This window comes from Peromyscus californicus, unplaced genomic scaffold, assembly GCF_007827085.1.
Source record: "Peromyscus californicus insignis strain IS unplaced genomic scaffold, ASM782708v3 Scaffold_16__1_contigs__length_79575227, whole genome shotgun sequence".
In the NCBI taxonomy this organism is placed as follows: domain Eukaryota; kingdom Metazoa; phylum Chordata; class Mammalia; order Rodentia; family Cricetidae; genus Peromyscus; species Peromyscus californicus.
This window is the reverse complement of record NW_026294458.1, coordinates 13,001,413-13,018,145: the sequence shown is the minus strand read 5'-3', so window position 1 is coordinate 13,018,145 and position 16,733 is coordinate 13,001,413. Positions and strand designations below refer to the sequence as shown.

The following is a 16,733-nucleotide window of genomic DNA, read 5'->3' as shown; positions in this document are numbered from 1 at the left end:
AGCTGAAATCCACTGAGTGGTTCAGCAGGAGCTCTGTCAAGAGACCCTCCTGGATGGGGGGAGTCACTCTTCTGTGACTGAAGATACCCCCCCAGCTCTTTCATTTCCTGAGTGGGTGGGGAGAGGGGATAGAAGGGGCTAGGACTGGGGTCAGGGGGTTGCCTGAAGCCCTGGAGGCTCCTGGTTATTTCGAAAGCCTCCCTGACCGGCCCTACCAGTAGGCACTGACAAACACTGTCACTCACCTGGGGTCCCTTCCTTGGACACAGTGTCCTCTGTGCCACCTCTAAGGCCCCAGCTCTCGCTGTACCTCTCCTGGGCTTCCCCAGGCATCTGACACACAAAGCCTATCTCAAGGCCATTGCTGAATCACACTCCTGTCTCCCATGCTAGCCCTGAGGGCAGTAACCATGTCTGGAATGCAAGGGCAATAAGAAGTAGTTGAGATTATCTGAATGACAGAGGGTATTTCCATAGCAGGTGATCTGGAAGGATCTATGCAAGACCAGGTCACAAACATTTCATCAATGATATATATTAATATATATTGCTGAAAAAGATAAGACCGTTTCTAGATAGAAAGAAATAGATAATTCCAACAATAATTGCTTGTATGGATTCTACCTACAAGCAAAGGTGCTATATATAATTAATGCCTTGTACGTAGTAGGTGCTATACGATTTGTAGGATGAATTTATACAAGATTGAAAAAGCCTTCATAAGATTCCACCCTGAAGGCAATTAAAAATGAATCATCTCTTGATAATAGCAACAAAAACAAAGCGTCATTACTAGGCTGGGAGAAATGTTTTGCTAGGGAAAGCCCAGCCTGGAGGCAGGAAGAAAACATGGAGATAAAGGCCCTTTTATTGCTACCTCAACCCTGCCTAGACTCCAGGGTCATCCCTATAGCCAAGATAGGTCTGGAATAGGAGGCCTGCCTGTCCCTGGAGGGCAGGTCCAGCTGATGGTCCCCTGAACACAGACATCCCACACCTCTGGGTACCAGAAGAGGAAGACCACCTCCACTTGATTGATCCTCCAAGAATTGACTAAATGATCAAATCCCACCAATGGCCAGCACACCTCTTCTCGGGATTTCCCCAGCACTAAGTGGGGCGGATGTAATCCTGTCCTGCCGGCTCTGGGGCTCAGCAGAGGAGCCTTCCCATCCCATACATACACAGGCATTCCCTAGCAGTGGCAGCTCTGAAATCCACATATTGATTGTGTATAAGGATGATGTGGGTGTCTCTTGACCAAAGTGACAGGAGTCTGAGAAGGTATCCTCGAGGAAGTGAGTCTTGATGGGGGGTGGGGGGGATTGACAGTGCAATCAGAGGTAGAGGTGCAGAGGTGCTGGGGGACAGGAAGGCAGGACTTACCCTTTCTCCCTCCTCATCACCTCAAATCACCCCTGTGGCCCAAGAGCACTCAGTCTGCTCCATCTCCCTCTTCTTTCCCCAGCCCCAGCCATCACCCTGCCCTTCAAGCCAGGCCACAGGTTTTTATAGCAGATGTCTGTACTTCTTGCCCTGGATTCTTTCCCTTTGTGGCTGTGCTCACCTTGGCAGGATGGACCTCGCCACCATCCCCCCTGATGTCTTCAGCAGTCTCCATACTTGCCACTGGCCTGGAGTCAGTCACAGGCCCTAAAACCCAACTTCCTGTGTGGCATTCCTCACTCCCGCATCTCACCTGCGTGGCTCTCTGTTGCTTTTAGACATGTTCTCTGACAGGATGTGGACTGAAGTCAGGGCCAAGTAAGCCACTCTGGCCAGTCCAGATAGGCCCATTTGCAAGCCTTCAGTGCTTGGGGCCTTTAGTGCCCCAATCCCCGTTACAGGGACCACCTACCGCTGGCTTCCCTGACCCAGGGTCTGGCCTACTTTCTGGGCACTGAGGGAGGCCAGGGGCTTTCCCACCTGCCATTCCTTTCCTTAGTGCTTTGTTCCAACAGTTTTATGATAGTGAGCCTATGTCCTCTCTGGCAGATCTACTAGGAGCAGATTCCTGGCCACCTTGCTGCCTTCCTGGACCAGATAGGTGTCTGACAACTGATAAGCCCTAAGATGCACTTCCCCCTGACAAAACCCCTCTTAAAGACTTGGTGAGTGCAGGCTTGGGAGGTGGGGCTGTTATCTGGAGGACAAGCACTCTCCCCTTCACTGTGGCAAGAGAGGCTCATGTCAAGGTCTGCTCTCTCCATCACAGAGAAAAGACCAGACACTTGGAAAGCCTAGGGTACCACCTGTCTCCTGATATTTTTTTGTCTAGTCATAAAAATCTCAACTATGTGAATTACAATCCCAGCTCTGTGACTTAAGAGCTGTGAAACCTTGGGCAATTTACTTAACCTCTCTGTTAGAAAGATCCCTAGTAGTGTGGATGAAGTGAACAGAAAGTGTAAGACGTCTCGGATGGCATGCTACGTGGCGTTGGCGTTCAACTGATGTAAACAAGATATTCTTACTTTGAAATGCTCTTTCCATAGTCTCCCCACTGACTCCACCCCCATCCCTTTTCTCATGCTGGCCTGGCCAGCATTTCCTCTGTTGTCACTGAGGATGTCAGTCCTTCCCTTTGGGAGGCGAAGATGTTGCTTACATCTCTGCTCTAAAGTTTACTCCAAGCCACCCAGGCCTAAGAGAAGTCAGTGGCCCGTGGCTGAGGAGCACTTTTCCGATCAGGTCTGCCTGACACTGCTCAGTTGAACAGATGGTCTATAAGTGGCCAGTGGTGGCTCTGGCTTTGGGAACTGCCACTTTCACCACTGTTTGAACCTCAGTTTCCCTGAGGTGGATGTACTCATGGACAGTACTGGGCAGGATTCCATCACTTAGATGTCCCAGGCTGGTGGCTGTCCTCCATCCTGCCCGGAGAGGTCCCTGGACACGGTGACCTGGGAAACACCCCTGGTCAAGCTTTTCCAGTTTGTGTGAGGGAGGGAGGCCCTTGGGGACAACGGGGAGGATGGCGGCGTCCACTGTCTCGCTCTTCTCACCCTACCACAGTGGCCCTAAGACCTCCAGTGTGTGGACATCATAGACATGGAACTAGCAGACATGGGGACAGATATCTTCTGGAGAATTCTGACCAGCTGGGGACATCCATGTGAAAAAGTTACTGTGTCAGCACATTAGCAGAAGGCCACACCATCTCTCTGCTGAAAGAAATTCCAGATTGCCTCTTGGTCCTTCAACATTTAGACTCTGTATATTCTGGCCCTCTGGGTTAGCTGGCTGAACTGTGGAGTAAGGGACAAGGAAGGACACTGCTATCTGCAAATGCCTTCTTCCAGGTTTCTGGAGGTAGACAGCTGTGGGATGAGGAGAGAGGGGGTGGAGAGGGAGTGACCAGAGGATAGCTAGAGACAGAGGAGGGGAAGAATGGGCTGACCTGTCAGTGCACTGGCATTTGCTAAGACCTGTCCGCTCAGCCTCTGCAAAGACAGTTCTCTGCACCCCAAGGGCTCATGCCACATCCTGGGAACTTCTTCATGACTCACTAGGGTCAGCTCTAGCTCAGGCAGGACCCCATCCCTCCGCTATCCACCTCAGTGGGCTGTGGGATGTTATCTGACTTAGGAGTCCCTGGCAGGACTTGGGATGGATAACAATGCCTTAAAACACACTGGGGGCTGGTAAGGGACGCAGCTGCAGGTAAAAGTGTTTGCTGCCCAACCTGACCGCCTGAGTTTGATTGCAGGGGACACACACGGTGGAGGGAGAGAACCAACTCATACACGTTGTGTTCTGACCTGCACATATGTACCACGGCAGTGTGGCCACATTCATAATCAATCAAGTCACCCCCTCCCCGCCCCCCCCATATATACAGAGATATACAATAAATAAATGAATGTAAAAAGAACAGTAAACCATGCCAAGGGGCTGGTGATAAATCTCCTCTCACCCCCATTTTCTCTGGTGTAAACTGGCCCATCTGAGAACTCCAAAGCCCAAAAGGCCATAGGTGGCAGGACTTTCACCATCCCCCAACCAAGAATGTGAAACACCAGCAAACAAAAGTCTCATCCAAATTAGGAAGCAAGGAGAGGCTCTGTCCCGCGTGAGTGTGGCCATCGGGCTGTGCCGAGTGTTTGGCTTGCCCACGGGCCCCTTCAGACCCACAATGTTCTCAAGACTGAACTGTTGCTGACGCCAGTCCCGAGTTCCACACCAGCACGCCAACCCACTGTTTCCTAAACTCAAATAACACTTCTTAATTAGTAATGGGCTCAGGGCCCCCAGCTGACCTCAGCTCCAGGTCCTCCCGTTCCCAGTCTGCAAGCATAGCTCTCTTCCCGAGGGTGGGGAGATGTTGGACAACTCGGTCCTGGGTCTGCTCACAGGGGTCCTGGGTGGGGTGCCTTCTGGAGCCTTCTGGAGAAGGCTCTGCCAGACAGACCCCAAGGCACAGCACGTACCCCACAGATCAGAAAGCCAACTCTCACCCACAGTGGAGTCATGTATACAGCTAAGGCCCCTCAGTTGGGAGCCCATCCTGTAAGCGAGGTAGGAATAGGGATGGCTATTCCAACTCAGGCTATGGCTACAAGTGACCACCAGGAAGACTGCAGCTTCATGCTTTGACAGTGACCCAGGTAGGTACAGGCTCCCCAGCTTCCCTACCCTCACCCCCCGTTTACCTTCTTGGGAGAGGATGATGAATTTTGTGGTCTTGAGTGTCTTTCCATTCAGTGTCCAGGTGACAGTGGCCGGGGGATCAGAGGTCACCTGGCACTGGAGTAGCAGCTTCTCACCCTCGGCCACATGGACGTCTCGGAGCTTTTCCTTGAAGACGGGGGCCGAGCCTTGGCTCTCTGGTCTCTTTTCATTGCCTGTGGCTCCGGCATGCCCTTTCTTACAGTTCACATCATTCTTAACCTCCTTGGGTTCTTCTTTCCCAGCTGGTTTCAGGGTCTCCGCAGGCTTGGCATTGGCCACGGGCTTTCGGGTCTCAGTAGGCTGTGCATTGCCTATGGGTTTCAGGGACCCCGCAGGCTGTGCGTTGGCTATGGGTCTCGGAGTCTCAGTGGGTTTGGCATTGGCTGCAGGCTTCAGGGTCTCAGCAGGCTTGGCATTGCCTATGGGTTTCAGGGTCTCAGCAGGCTTGGCATTGCCTATGGGTTTCAGGGTCTCAGCAGGCTTGGCATTGCCTGTGGGTTTCAGGGTCTCAGCAGGCTTGGCATTGCCTGTGGGTTTCAGGGCCCCAACTGGCTGTGTACTGCCTACAGGTGTGGGGCTTTCCCCAGCATTGTTACTGCCGTTCTCTGTGGGCGATTTCTTCTTGCCACCTAACACCGAGCGAAAGTCTGGGGTGGCAGCTTTTGGAGGTGGCGCCTTCTCCGGAATGGGGGTCTTAGGGGTCGTCCCCTTCTTGGCTAGGACAGAGCGGAAGTCAACCTGCTGGGGGCTATGCACCTTCCTCTCCTCCTCGGACACGGTCTTTGGCTTCACTTGCCGCTGGAGGTTGGCGCGGAAATCCATCTGCTCGGCTGGGATCTCCTTCAGGTCTTCTTCAGATACGGTCTTGGTGCTCACCTTCTTTCCCAGGAGGTCGCGGAAATCCAACTGCCCCACCTCCTGCTGGCGGATGGCCTCTTCGGTGTGCAGCCTGGTCTCCACCCGTCTCTTCAGCAGGCCCCTCACGTTGTCGTCGTCGACGTCTCCGTCCTCCTCCTCTGGCCAACCCTGCCCTCTCGCTGGCCAGCCAGGCCTCAGGGTCCCATCACGGTCACCATCATCACCATGAGCACCAACTCCTCCACTACAGAGGCCCTCACAGCCGGCAGGCTCCCGCCCCCTGCAACAACCAGTGAGGGGAAAAAGGGAAAGTAGCAGGAGGAAAAGGGGTTGGGTAAGGCAGAGACGTCAGGGGAGAGCAAATCCCTGAGGGCGGAGGGTAGAGAGGAGGAGGAGGAGGGGGAAGGGGACGTGGGGGCCGGCCAGGCTGTGTTTATAGAAGGGAACATTGGTGAGAGGCGCTCACTTGCCTAGTTGGTTTATTATATCGGTAATGACTTCAGTAGCCTTATAAGGGTGTGTGCAAAAAAAAAAAAAGAAAAGAAAAGAAACACACATCACCCCCTCCTTTGCCTCCTCTGCCCTCCCTCCTCCTTCATCCCCTTCCAATCTTTCCCTTTGGCTCTGGTAGTCTCAGTAGGAGGACACAAACAATCCCAGGCTTCGGGGGCCAGGAGGAGGGTGGCGGGTGCAGGGGCCTGACCAGGCGACTGCTGGGGGCACTCACCGTGGTGGGGCTCTGGCCGGACTGTTGTGCAGCATCAGGGACACCTGGCAACTACACTCGCCAACCCGGTTCCTGATGGAGTCAAGAGCAGGACAGTAAGGACTGTGAGACTCCCTGGGCAAAGGACCTATTCAGCCCAGGGCTGGAAGGAGTACAAGGCAAGTGTAGACTTGGTCACGGGCTGGAGGACCATCGGGGAAGGAGGAGGCCTAGGGCTTAGCTGTGGCATCTATCCCGGACTTAGATTTAGGGTAGAGCTCTGACCCTGTGGTCAACCTTGATTTTTATAGTTCTGGATTATAAAGAAGAGGAAGGATAAAAACTATCTAGGACAGCAGCAGCATGCACAAGTGGGAATCCTTTCTAAACACTATCAATTGATCACTTAGTCTAAGAATAAAGGCTGCTGGCGGCTGTGATGAAGCCGCTGGTCTATACAGACGGGCCCGGCTCAGATGCCCCGTGATCTGATTCCATACTCCCTCAAAGCGGTGACAATCCTTTCCCCAACGGCTGAATTCTCCTTGAAAACAGCCCCCATCAACTGGAACATTCTGTGTTGTTCTGTGTTAAAAAACCTAACAAGCGTGTCTCCCAACATGGGTGGCCTTTCTTTCCCTCCTTCAGGTGGGGAGGGCTCCGGATCCTTTACAATCACAGAACTTTTCGGCCTCCAGGGGTGCATGGCTGGCTGAGGCCCCTCTTCTTAGGCAGGGGCTCAGTGGCTAACAGGGTGGATTCAAAGCAGATGAGCCCTCTGGCCTACGAGGGTGCCCTCTGCTGGCATTTCAAAGGGATGTTTAGGGAAGGGACCAGTCTGGGAATTAAATGGGTAGGTTCTACCATTCCAAGGACTGTGTTTATCCGGGACTGTCTGGCCCTCACGACTGCCACATGCTTTGTCTTGTTCTCTACAACATGCCAGCTAAGTTTGGCAAGTGTAGGAAAGCACTGGAGGCTGTGGGGATTATGCAAGGCAGTGCTGGGACTCTCAGGTCCCACTTAGTAACATCGCCTTAGTAGCACTGCTAGCTCCGAGGGACCCTTTTAGGTTCCATGACAGACATAGCAGCTTCCAGCTCTGGGACCTCTTCCTTACATAACCTGCCTCATTTCATTTATGGTTCCAACAGGTTAGAGACAACACTGTCCTTTTAAGACAAACGGAGTGTGTGAAGGTTAAATAATGTGCCTAAACACACAGAGTTAACTAGCAGGGACAGGGGCTGGATCTACCTCCTTGTGGCCTGCAGGCAGGTCCCACGGTGTTCATCAGAACCAGTTGGCTCTGGGATCTTTGTGTGTTTCTTGGAGTGTCTGTATACACGTGTGCCTTAACCACAGGAGTGGATACACACATAAGTGTATGGGTCCACCTGGTAGGCACCTACACTTTGAATCTGGGAATACGTGCTTATCCCTCCTGCTGCCACTGTGGTACGCCTACCTCATTTTGTCTGGCACTTCCTCTTCGAAAGACACTAGCAACCGATAGTGTGCTTCTGCTCTCAGGGTCTGTGGATTTGCTCCTCATTTTCGGGCAGGGACCCATGCAAAACTAGGTCAGACCTATGTGCTCTCTTCCAGGCCTCTCTCACCTGTTGGGGCCTCCTCCTTTGCCCCACTTCTTGCCTGTGCGTCATCCCAGGCTCTGCCTTGCGAAGATCCCTTTCTGTACCTTCGGCCCTCTCATTCTTCTCTCCTCCCCTGTCAGCTCCTGTCTGTCCCCTCTTCCAGGCCCAGGTTCTCTGAAGCTACCGATTCAAGGAACCTGCAGAGTCCAGGCTATACCTCTGCTTAATAAACAACTCATTAGCGCCAGGCTGTAAGCATGATCCCTGGTGCCCTGATCCTGCCCGGTCACTGGGCAGTGTTAGGCCATTCTTTCCTTACTTCACACTGTTCCGTGCCTGATACTGGCATGGAACACAGCAAGACGCCCAGTGGGTGTTTACTCGGTAGCTCTTTTCCACATATCCTCACTGAGTTTCCTCTTGTCATAAGGCATAGGAATCAGGAGAAAATACTGACCAGATGGCCCCACTTTACCCTAGCCACACACTAGGAGGCTGTGAACCACAGAGTTGAGCTGTTTGCTGAGCTGGAGCAAGGCTTAGCTATACCTCCCCATGGAAGGAAGCAAATAAGGGCTCGAGTCATCATCATGACCTGTCCCCATGGAGGGGACTACAGACAAAGATCAAGTCCTCAGAGTCTCTACCTACCCACAGATCTCACTCTGAGGTCTCCAGACAGCTGGGGCAGCAGAGCACTGGTACACCATGGCTCAGCTACTGGGGTAACTATCCCGAAAGCCTAAAATGCAAACCTCTACTGATCCTTGAAAGCAAGTCATGGGTTCTTCTGGAGCCTACAAAGCTCAGATAGACTCCCGACTGGGATCATCTACCAGTGTCCTAACCAGCAGGAACAGCATCTTGAGACAGCTTAAATATCACTCACACGCTATTAAGAACTTGGGTGGAGACTGAGGCTCTGCCCTGGTGTTGCCACACAGGACACAGCAGTCCCTCTGAACGCTACACCTACCATTAATATGGAGACCTTTGGCTCCCCTTTCCTGGGCCCCTTATAAGAAGCTCTTGCTCTGGTTGGAAGCCTTGCATCAGGTCTGACCCCAAACCACCCACGCATAGGATGATTTTATATACAAAGGTAAAGAACTGATTTCCTGGAACATATCTGTGTTCTCAGCTGGTTTGGAGTTGACTTGTTTAGCTCTCCTCTTGATCAGATCTTGCGAAGGGAAGGGAAAGTTAAAGCTCACCCACATCCACTGCTCCATATAAGCAGAAACAGACTGGACCCCCTGGTTTCCTCCCAGCCACCCAGACTTCCTCCTCGAAAGGCCCTCCACCATGGGTTAGTTCTGACTTCTGTCAGGACAAAGAAAGTGAGAAGGAACAAGGTCCCTGGAAGGCCTGGCAAGTGCTCCTCAAGAGAACTTTCCACCGACTTACTCCATTTTTGCTGGGGACAGAGCCAACACCATGGCAATGGCCTCCCGGAGGAATGAGGAATCCAGACTTTGGGAGGAAAAGGGCAAGGGATGCGTGGCTGAATTGGTCAGCGTGAATTCCCGGTTCCCCAATTCCCAGTGCATGGAAAGACACTCCCAGCGATAGGCTGCCAGAATGGAAGAACATCTGATCGAAGTCAGAAGACAAGGGCTCGAACTTAGGCTCAGCTCATGGCCATGATCAGGTCGGTGACCTGAGACCTCAGTGTCCCTGAATATCAGATGAGAAGGCTAGATAATTTCCGCATTCCCTTCCGCTGGGATAGGCTCCATTTTATGACTGTCCCCAGCTGGTCCCAGACAGTCTGCCTCTTGCCCTTCCAGTGTAACCCCCCTCTAAGGGTCTGGCAAACTTCTTATAGCCCTTTGCTTTGTGCCCTCTAGCCTCCTTCTTTCTTGGCTCATTTAAAAGCTAAGTCCTTTTTCACTGGCCAAGACCCAGTCTTTCTTTTTGATTCAAAATCTCACAAAAAGCCAGGAGGTGGAGGCAACAGAATCGGGAGTTCAAGGTTATCCATATTGAGTTTGAGGCCACCTGGGCAATATGAAATCGTATCTCATAAAACCAAACCAACCGAACAAAATCTAACAAAAAAAAAAAAAAACCCTTCATCTCTTATAGGATATCTAGCTTGATTAACACACGTATCATCTCAAAGTACTGTTCCTTCACCAGAAAGTATTGTCACATCAAGTCAGCTTCTGCCCTAGTACTGGCCTAGTGAGCAAGGCTCCTATCACAGAGGCAGGTCTGTCCCCCTGGTAATAATGAGTTCAAGCATAAGGCAAAGTCAGTTGACATAGTCTAGGCACAGGGCTGATGGTAACAGGAAAACAGATAATTGTAAGAAGGTCCTGTGTTTAGTTCAGATCCACAGAGCTCGGCCCATATGGGGCATAACTCCTGAACAGACCCAAAGATTTCTAAGAAATAATAGCTTTCTTTTTTTAAAAATGCACTTCAAGGTATCTGGGGTGGTCTATTATGTAGCAACGGCCAGCCGATGTAAGTAGAAAGCACATGCTCATAATTACTGTAGGCACAGTCTGCCATCACAACAAACGCCTTGGCATGTGGCTTATAGAGCGGATCCTGACGAACATGATGGGCTCAGTGTGGGGACTTGGTAAAGTTCAGGAAGGAAGTTACAAAGTAGTCAGGCACCCATTAAGGCTATGTAAAGACTAGATAAACAGTCACAACGGAGCCCCTGTGACTGAGTACTAGTGGTTGTAAAGAGGAGGCAGAGGAAGACCGTGACATGCACACACGCTCTCTGCCTCTTGCCATGTGAACCCTCAAACCACCCTTTGCCAGCAGGAAGACCATCATCAAATAAAGCTACCACCCTTGGACCTACAGAGACCTTTGTTTATAAAGCTATCAAGCTTCAGGCATTTCATTATAGTAACAGAAAATGAATTAACACATCAGTCCACAGAAACTGTGAGATAATAAATATTTGCTGTATAAGTTTGGAGTAATTTGTTACACAGCAATAGATATCTAATACTAATATATCCTCTTTAACCTTTATGTTCCTGTATCTCTACCTTTAATCCAGACCTTCTTTCTCGGCCCCTTCTCTCTTGAGAGAGGGTCTACCTTTGTAGTTCAGACTGGCCTCAAGTCCACCATGACCCTCCTGACTCAGCCTCCCAAATGCTGAGATTAAGATGTGAGCCACCAGGCCTACTTCACATTTCTACAGCTTTCATATTCTTCATACACCGCATAATGTGCCAAGTCAATATGTGGTGTGGGAGGCTCCTGAGGAACTGAGCTCAGAGGGAAGGAGGACTCTCCATGAGGACCTGCTCTATTCAACTATAAGAACCAAGAGCATGCTAACCGCACTGGGCCTGGATCAGCTGCTGTTTCCTCGGGCTTCCCTGTCCCAGCCCGGGAGTCAGGAATCTGAGGAGGGGAAGAGGGAGGCTGGCAGAACATGCAGACTCACTTGAGCATGATCTCATACTGGCCGGCATGCCAGGGCTGCACGTCCTTTAGGACCAAGGTGAACACGTCCTCATTCTGGAGCAGCTCAAAGTGACCAGTGTCCTTGGAGAGGGCTTTGCCATCTCGGAGCCAGTGCACAGTGGGGAAGGGGTCTCCAGCTATGGCACAGGAGATGAGGACGCTCTGGCCCAGGGAGGCTGTCACTGAACGAGGCTTGCTGATGAACCAGGGCTGGGTGCCATCATGAGGTTCTGGAAGTAGGCAATGGGGAAAAAAAATGGAGATGGAGGCCCTTCAGCACAGAGCTTGGCATCCACTCCATTCTCTATGATGGCAGAGGGTCGGAAGACAATAGGATACCAAAGAATAAGTGGTCCAGAAGTTATTGGACTGGGTATGCAGAGACAGCACATACTCATTGAAAAATCTGCCTTGGTTATGTTATCAGACGATAATATTAATATCAGTTTATATAAGCCAAAGTGAAGGCAGCGAGTCCTGGCAGTATGGAGTCTTAGGCTGGGATATTGCTATGCTCATGCTCTGCATCCAATGAGACTGCTGAGAACTGTTGCTCACTGCATGTGTTTAACTCACCTTTCTCTTAAAAAGGAGGCCTCAACACGAGAAAGGACTCATACATGTGTAATTCATACCCCAAACCATCAATACCAAATTGTCCATCCAGTTTAGCAGTACCCCGGGGAGAGCTGGGACTTCAGAAAGATGGGAAGGAAGCCCCACTCTGCAAGAGTTGGAAATGGAGACAGTGATCTGCCTCTGAGGCTGCAATGGGACCAGAGCAATCTCCCATGTTTCCTTCACCTCTAAATGGCTTTTGCAGAAGCTGTGCCCCCGCTCCCCCAAAGCAGCTCAGGTTCACCTTGCACGGTGAGCATGGCCTGGGTGCGGACTTCCCCTGCACTGTTCCAGGCCTCACAGGTGTATGTGCCTGTGTCCTCCGGGAACACCTCCTGGATACACAGGCTGTGCCGGCCACCTTTCTGTTCAAAGTGGAAGTCCTCTGACTCCTGGATCTCATGTCCATTGTGAAGCCATATCACTTCTGGAGGTGGGTTCCCTGAACAGAGAGTAGCAGCAGAAGACTGTGAGAGAGGAACTTCCTTAGCCAGGAAGCAACTGAGCACTTAACATGCTACTGCTGGGCTAAACATGCTACCAGAGTTTGCCTCAGTCTCCTCACATGTTCTGCCTTGTAAGACTGTTAAGAGAAATACCTGGCTGGGCGGTGGTGGCGCACGCCTTTAATCCCAGCACTCGGGAGGCAGAGCCAGGCGGATCTCTGTGAGTTCGAGGCCAGCCTGGACTACCAAGTGAGTTCCAGGAAAGGCGCAAAGCTACACAGAGAAACCCTGTCTCGAAAAACCAAAAAAAAAAAAAAAAAAAAAAGAGAAATACCTGGGTCAATCTAACCTTTCCTAGCTGCCCAGAGAATGGCATGCTGCACAAAGAGAATACCTAACCCTGAAGGTGTTCTCTGCCATGCCCTGCCTCACATGGAGATTCCACATGCAGACAATGGTGACGCCATGGCAGCCCTTGCAGACTATCACCAGGAAGAACTCTGTAAGCACCACACAAATGTGGTCTCGGGACCTCAGCTTGCAGAGGGTTTCTAAACATGGCTGGCAGTGGGTAGGAGTGCTGGCCCATGTTTCTGGAATGTGTTGGGGGTACAGATCAATGACCACGTGAGAGCTTCCTTAGATATGAAAGCTGACCATGAGGCTCTGCTTCCAAAGGAGTGAGGCCCCTGGGGAGGCCTAAGAGAGAGCAGATGGTCATTTGTCTGCAGGGGCAAGACACATGTCTGGAGGCCAGTTGCAGAATGCCTCTTATCTCTTGCAGTTGGACATCAATGAGACATCCAATCGGCATGACAAATGTGGAAAAGAGACCTAGCCTCTGTCTGGGACTGTCCTGGAAAAGCTTTCATCCTCCAGGAACTGGGGATCATCATCCCTTCAAGAACAAGTCCTCAGGTCCTCTCACAGTTCATATTTATTACTTTTGTAGGTCTAGAGGAACTAGGAAGATTTTAGGAAGATGGGTCCTTCTAGTTTTCAGAGGCACTGATAGGAACCAAGAACCACAGATGTATCCAAAGGTACTTACTCTGTCATGAGTGTGGAGCTGGGACTTTGTGAACAACGCTGTGGGATAATCCTTCTGTATGCTGTGAATATGTATTACTCCCATTGGCTAATAATAAAGCCAATTGGTCTATAGCAAGGCAGGATAAAGTGAGGCGGGACAATCAAACCGAGGACTGGGATGAAGAGGGCGGAGTCGAGAGAAATGAGAACAGCTACTCAAGAAGCAAGATGCCAGAGGACCGGTAAAGCCATGGGACACATGGCAATACATAGATTAATAGAAATAAGTTAATTTAAAAGTAAGAGCTAGTTAATAAAAAGCCTGAGTTATTGGCCAACAATTTTGTAATTAACATAAGCTTCCGTGTGTTTATTTGGGACTGGGCAGTAGGGACAAAAAATTCTGTTTACATATGGCACTCCAATGTTGTAGGTGTACATTCATATAAAGCATAAAAATGCTTTTTTTTTTTTTTAAAAGAGAGGGGTGTTATAGACACACAGAAATGGAGCCAAGAACAGCTTCCTAGGTTGAGTTTCTCATGCAGGCCATGGCATAGAGATGCATCCCTTGGCTGAGGCATGCAGGTTTGAGCAGCAGCATGGTGGATTCCCTCAGTCTTTCCCAGCCATGCACTGCATGGCAGACTTAGAGGTTTTTGCTACTATAGATGAAAAGGTTCAGTAAGAACAGGTTCAGACAAAAAGGCCTCTGAACACAGTGTTTGAAAAATGTGCGTAGGCTTGGGAGAGAAAAGAAAGGGTAAAAACAGTCATAGATTGAAAAATAATAAAGTCCTTAAAAAGGGAATAGGGTAATAAAAAACCTATGATAAGCCTCATAAAGATGAAAATACACAGAGTCTGGATTCTGTATTTTATTGTGTTACCTTTGGATTTTTTTGACTGTTAATGGGTGACTGATAACTACTAAGAGACATTTGATTGTGAAAGCTACTAAATTAAACCAACCTATATATTTAAAAAATATCTTGACTCCAAAATTTAAGTCAAAATGTATGTCATTTTTGGGGAGAGATTGTGTTTTTGTTTCTGCAGGAAATGAGAGGCTATGGATTCATTTTGGATTAAGGAAAGTCAGGTTTGATCAAGAAAGACCCCTGAAATCCTAACTACAGACATGGGAAAATAAACCTAAAATAACTACAAGACACATGATGTATATTTTACCTGCTCAAACACATAATGAAAAATCATCTTTGGCTGACTTGTGTACGACACACAGATTATATTTGTATTAATATACATATGTTACCTTTAAAAGTTATATATTTTCAGAACAAGGGGACCAGACACTAATAAAAATGGCCCAGGTGATCTAGCATCCAAAACAGCTGAGATGATACAGCCTCAGGAAATACCCCAGCCAAGACTTAATAATTATCCTGATATTCTCAGGGTCCCTCAAAGATTACCAACACCCACCAATCAGCAGGAAGTAGTCTAGAAAACTACACCTACATTCCCAAAATATTGGTTATAAATGTTTGTTTTCATTTAAGGGGGGTTGGTTACAAATTGTTATTGGTCATAATCAGTCTCTTTCTAAAAAAAGAAAGGGGGATACAATATAGAAATACTGGAGGAAAAAGATAGATTATTGAATCAACTTTAATGCAAAAAACAAATGTTAATATCAAAATATTTTACATGGGTATGGATTTTGGTTTATTGATAGAAATTTAAAGTTAATTTTCTTATATGTATATTTCTACTCTTGTTTAAGGACAGGCTCCAAAGCTACACAGAGAAACCCTGTCTTGAAAAACAAAAACAAAAAAAGTAATGTATCATTTAAAAAAATACAGATGAATAGTTATCTATAATAGTAAAACTTATAATCATGTTAACTAGGTTTTCTAGGTATACAAAGATATATTTCAGGTAGATAAGTAATCTTCAAATACTTCAAAGACTTACAGAATATGACATTTAAAATGTTTTAATAACTTGAGACTTTTCATGACAGTGAGACATGTCTGCTTCTAGCAGCACAAATTTATTCCAGAGAAGATGATGGGTATCAAAGAAACTCCATATGGAGTTTGTTTTCTTTATGGCAAAAGATAGTCATATGGGCAAAGAAACTGCCCTTGCCTCAATTGCTGACAGTTACTGTACAAACTGAACCAACAGGATGCAAGAAAGGTGAATGATGAACTTTTCCAAGACAAGGTAGGACAGTCCTTCAAAATTACCTACTTCACAGGAAAATCTGTAAGATATGCTAGGCCTGTAGGCCAAAGATGGATGCTCCAACATTGCAAAGAAACTCTGGCTAACTGTCCAGGCAGTCTGATGTCCCTGTCATTAGGAAATATTTCATCTTTCTGGAGTCTTTGATAGAGTTGAAGACTAGTCATAATTATAATTTTTCTTAGTTATGATAAAAGGGTAAATTAGATATAAAACTTTGGACTCACCAAAATAGTATGGATAATTGAGTATTTTCTCTAATTTTGTGAACCACAAATAGACTGGATATTGTATCTGTAATTCTTGCTTAGTAACTGTTTTGTTGTATGTAATTTTACTATGTTAAAGTTAAAACCTTCCTTTTTTATTAGACAGAAAGGGGGAAATGCTGTGAGATAATCCTTCTGTATGCTGTGAATATGTATTACTCTCATTGGTTAATAATAAAGCTGATTAGCCTATAGCAAGGCAGGATAAAGTTAGGTGGGACAATCAAATTGAGGACTGGGATGAAGAGCGCAGAGTTGGGAGAGATGTGAACAAGCTGCCCAAGAAGCAAGATGCCAGAGGACCAGTAAGCCACAGTCCACGTGGCAATACATAGATTAATAGAAATGGGTTAATTTAAAAGTAAAAGCTAGTAAATAGTAAGCCTGAGCTATTGGCCAAACATTTTGTAATTAATATAAGCTTCTGTGTTTATTTGGGCGGGGCAGTTGGGACAAAAAACTCCATTTACAGTGAGCTTTTCTCCTGCTATCCCTAGAAAGGACCAGGAGAGCTCAGTCTGAGTGCAAGCCACATTTTTTTTGTGCCTATTTTAGAAGCTTTAGAAAGATCTCTGATCATCAATCTGACTCTAATATCTAAAATCTAACTCAGATAGCCTCTAAGACTTGAGACCTCACACAAGCTCATTTTGCACCATTTAAAAACTCTCTAGAAAATCTTTAGGGTCTTTTAAGTATAGGCTTATGTTATCTACAATTGGATAATTTGACTTCCTCTTTTCCTGCTTGCAACCTTTTTATTTCTCTCTCTTGCCTTATTACTCTGGCTAAGGTTTCAACCACTACATTGATTAAGAGCAGAAAGACTCAAAAGTAGAAGGGGGACTATTTGGAAAAAGAAGGGGGCTGGTGG

At 48.2% G+C, this 16,733-nt stretch overlaps 1 protein-coding gene across 1 annotated transcript in view; it reads right to left on the bottom strand.

The window, feature by feature from the left end:
• Mylk (myosin light chain kinase) overlaps window positions 1-16,733 on the bottom strand; it is a 208,183-nt gene that overhangs the window by 80,280 nt on the left and 111,170 nt on the right. The window contains 4 exon segments of the mRNA XM_052740431.1: window positions 4,653-5,809; window positions 6,257-6,328; window positions 11,258-11,507; window positions 12,140-12,337. Coding sequence (XP_052596391.1) covers window positions 4,653-5,809; window positions 6,257-6,328; window positions 11,258-11,507; window positions 12,140-12,337 — 1,677 coding nt within the window.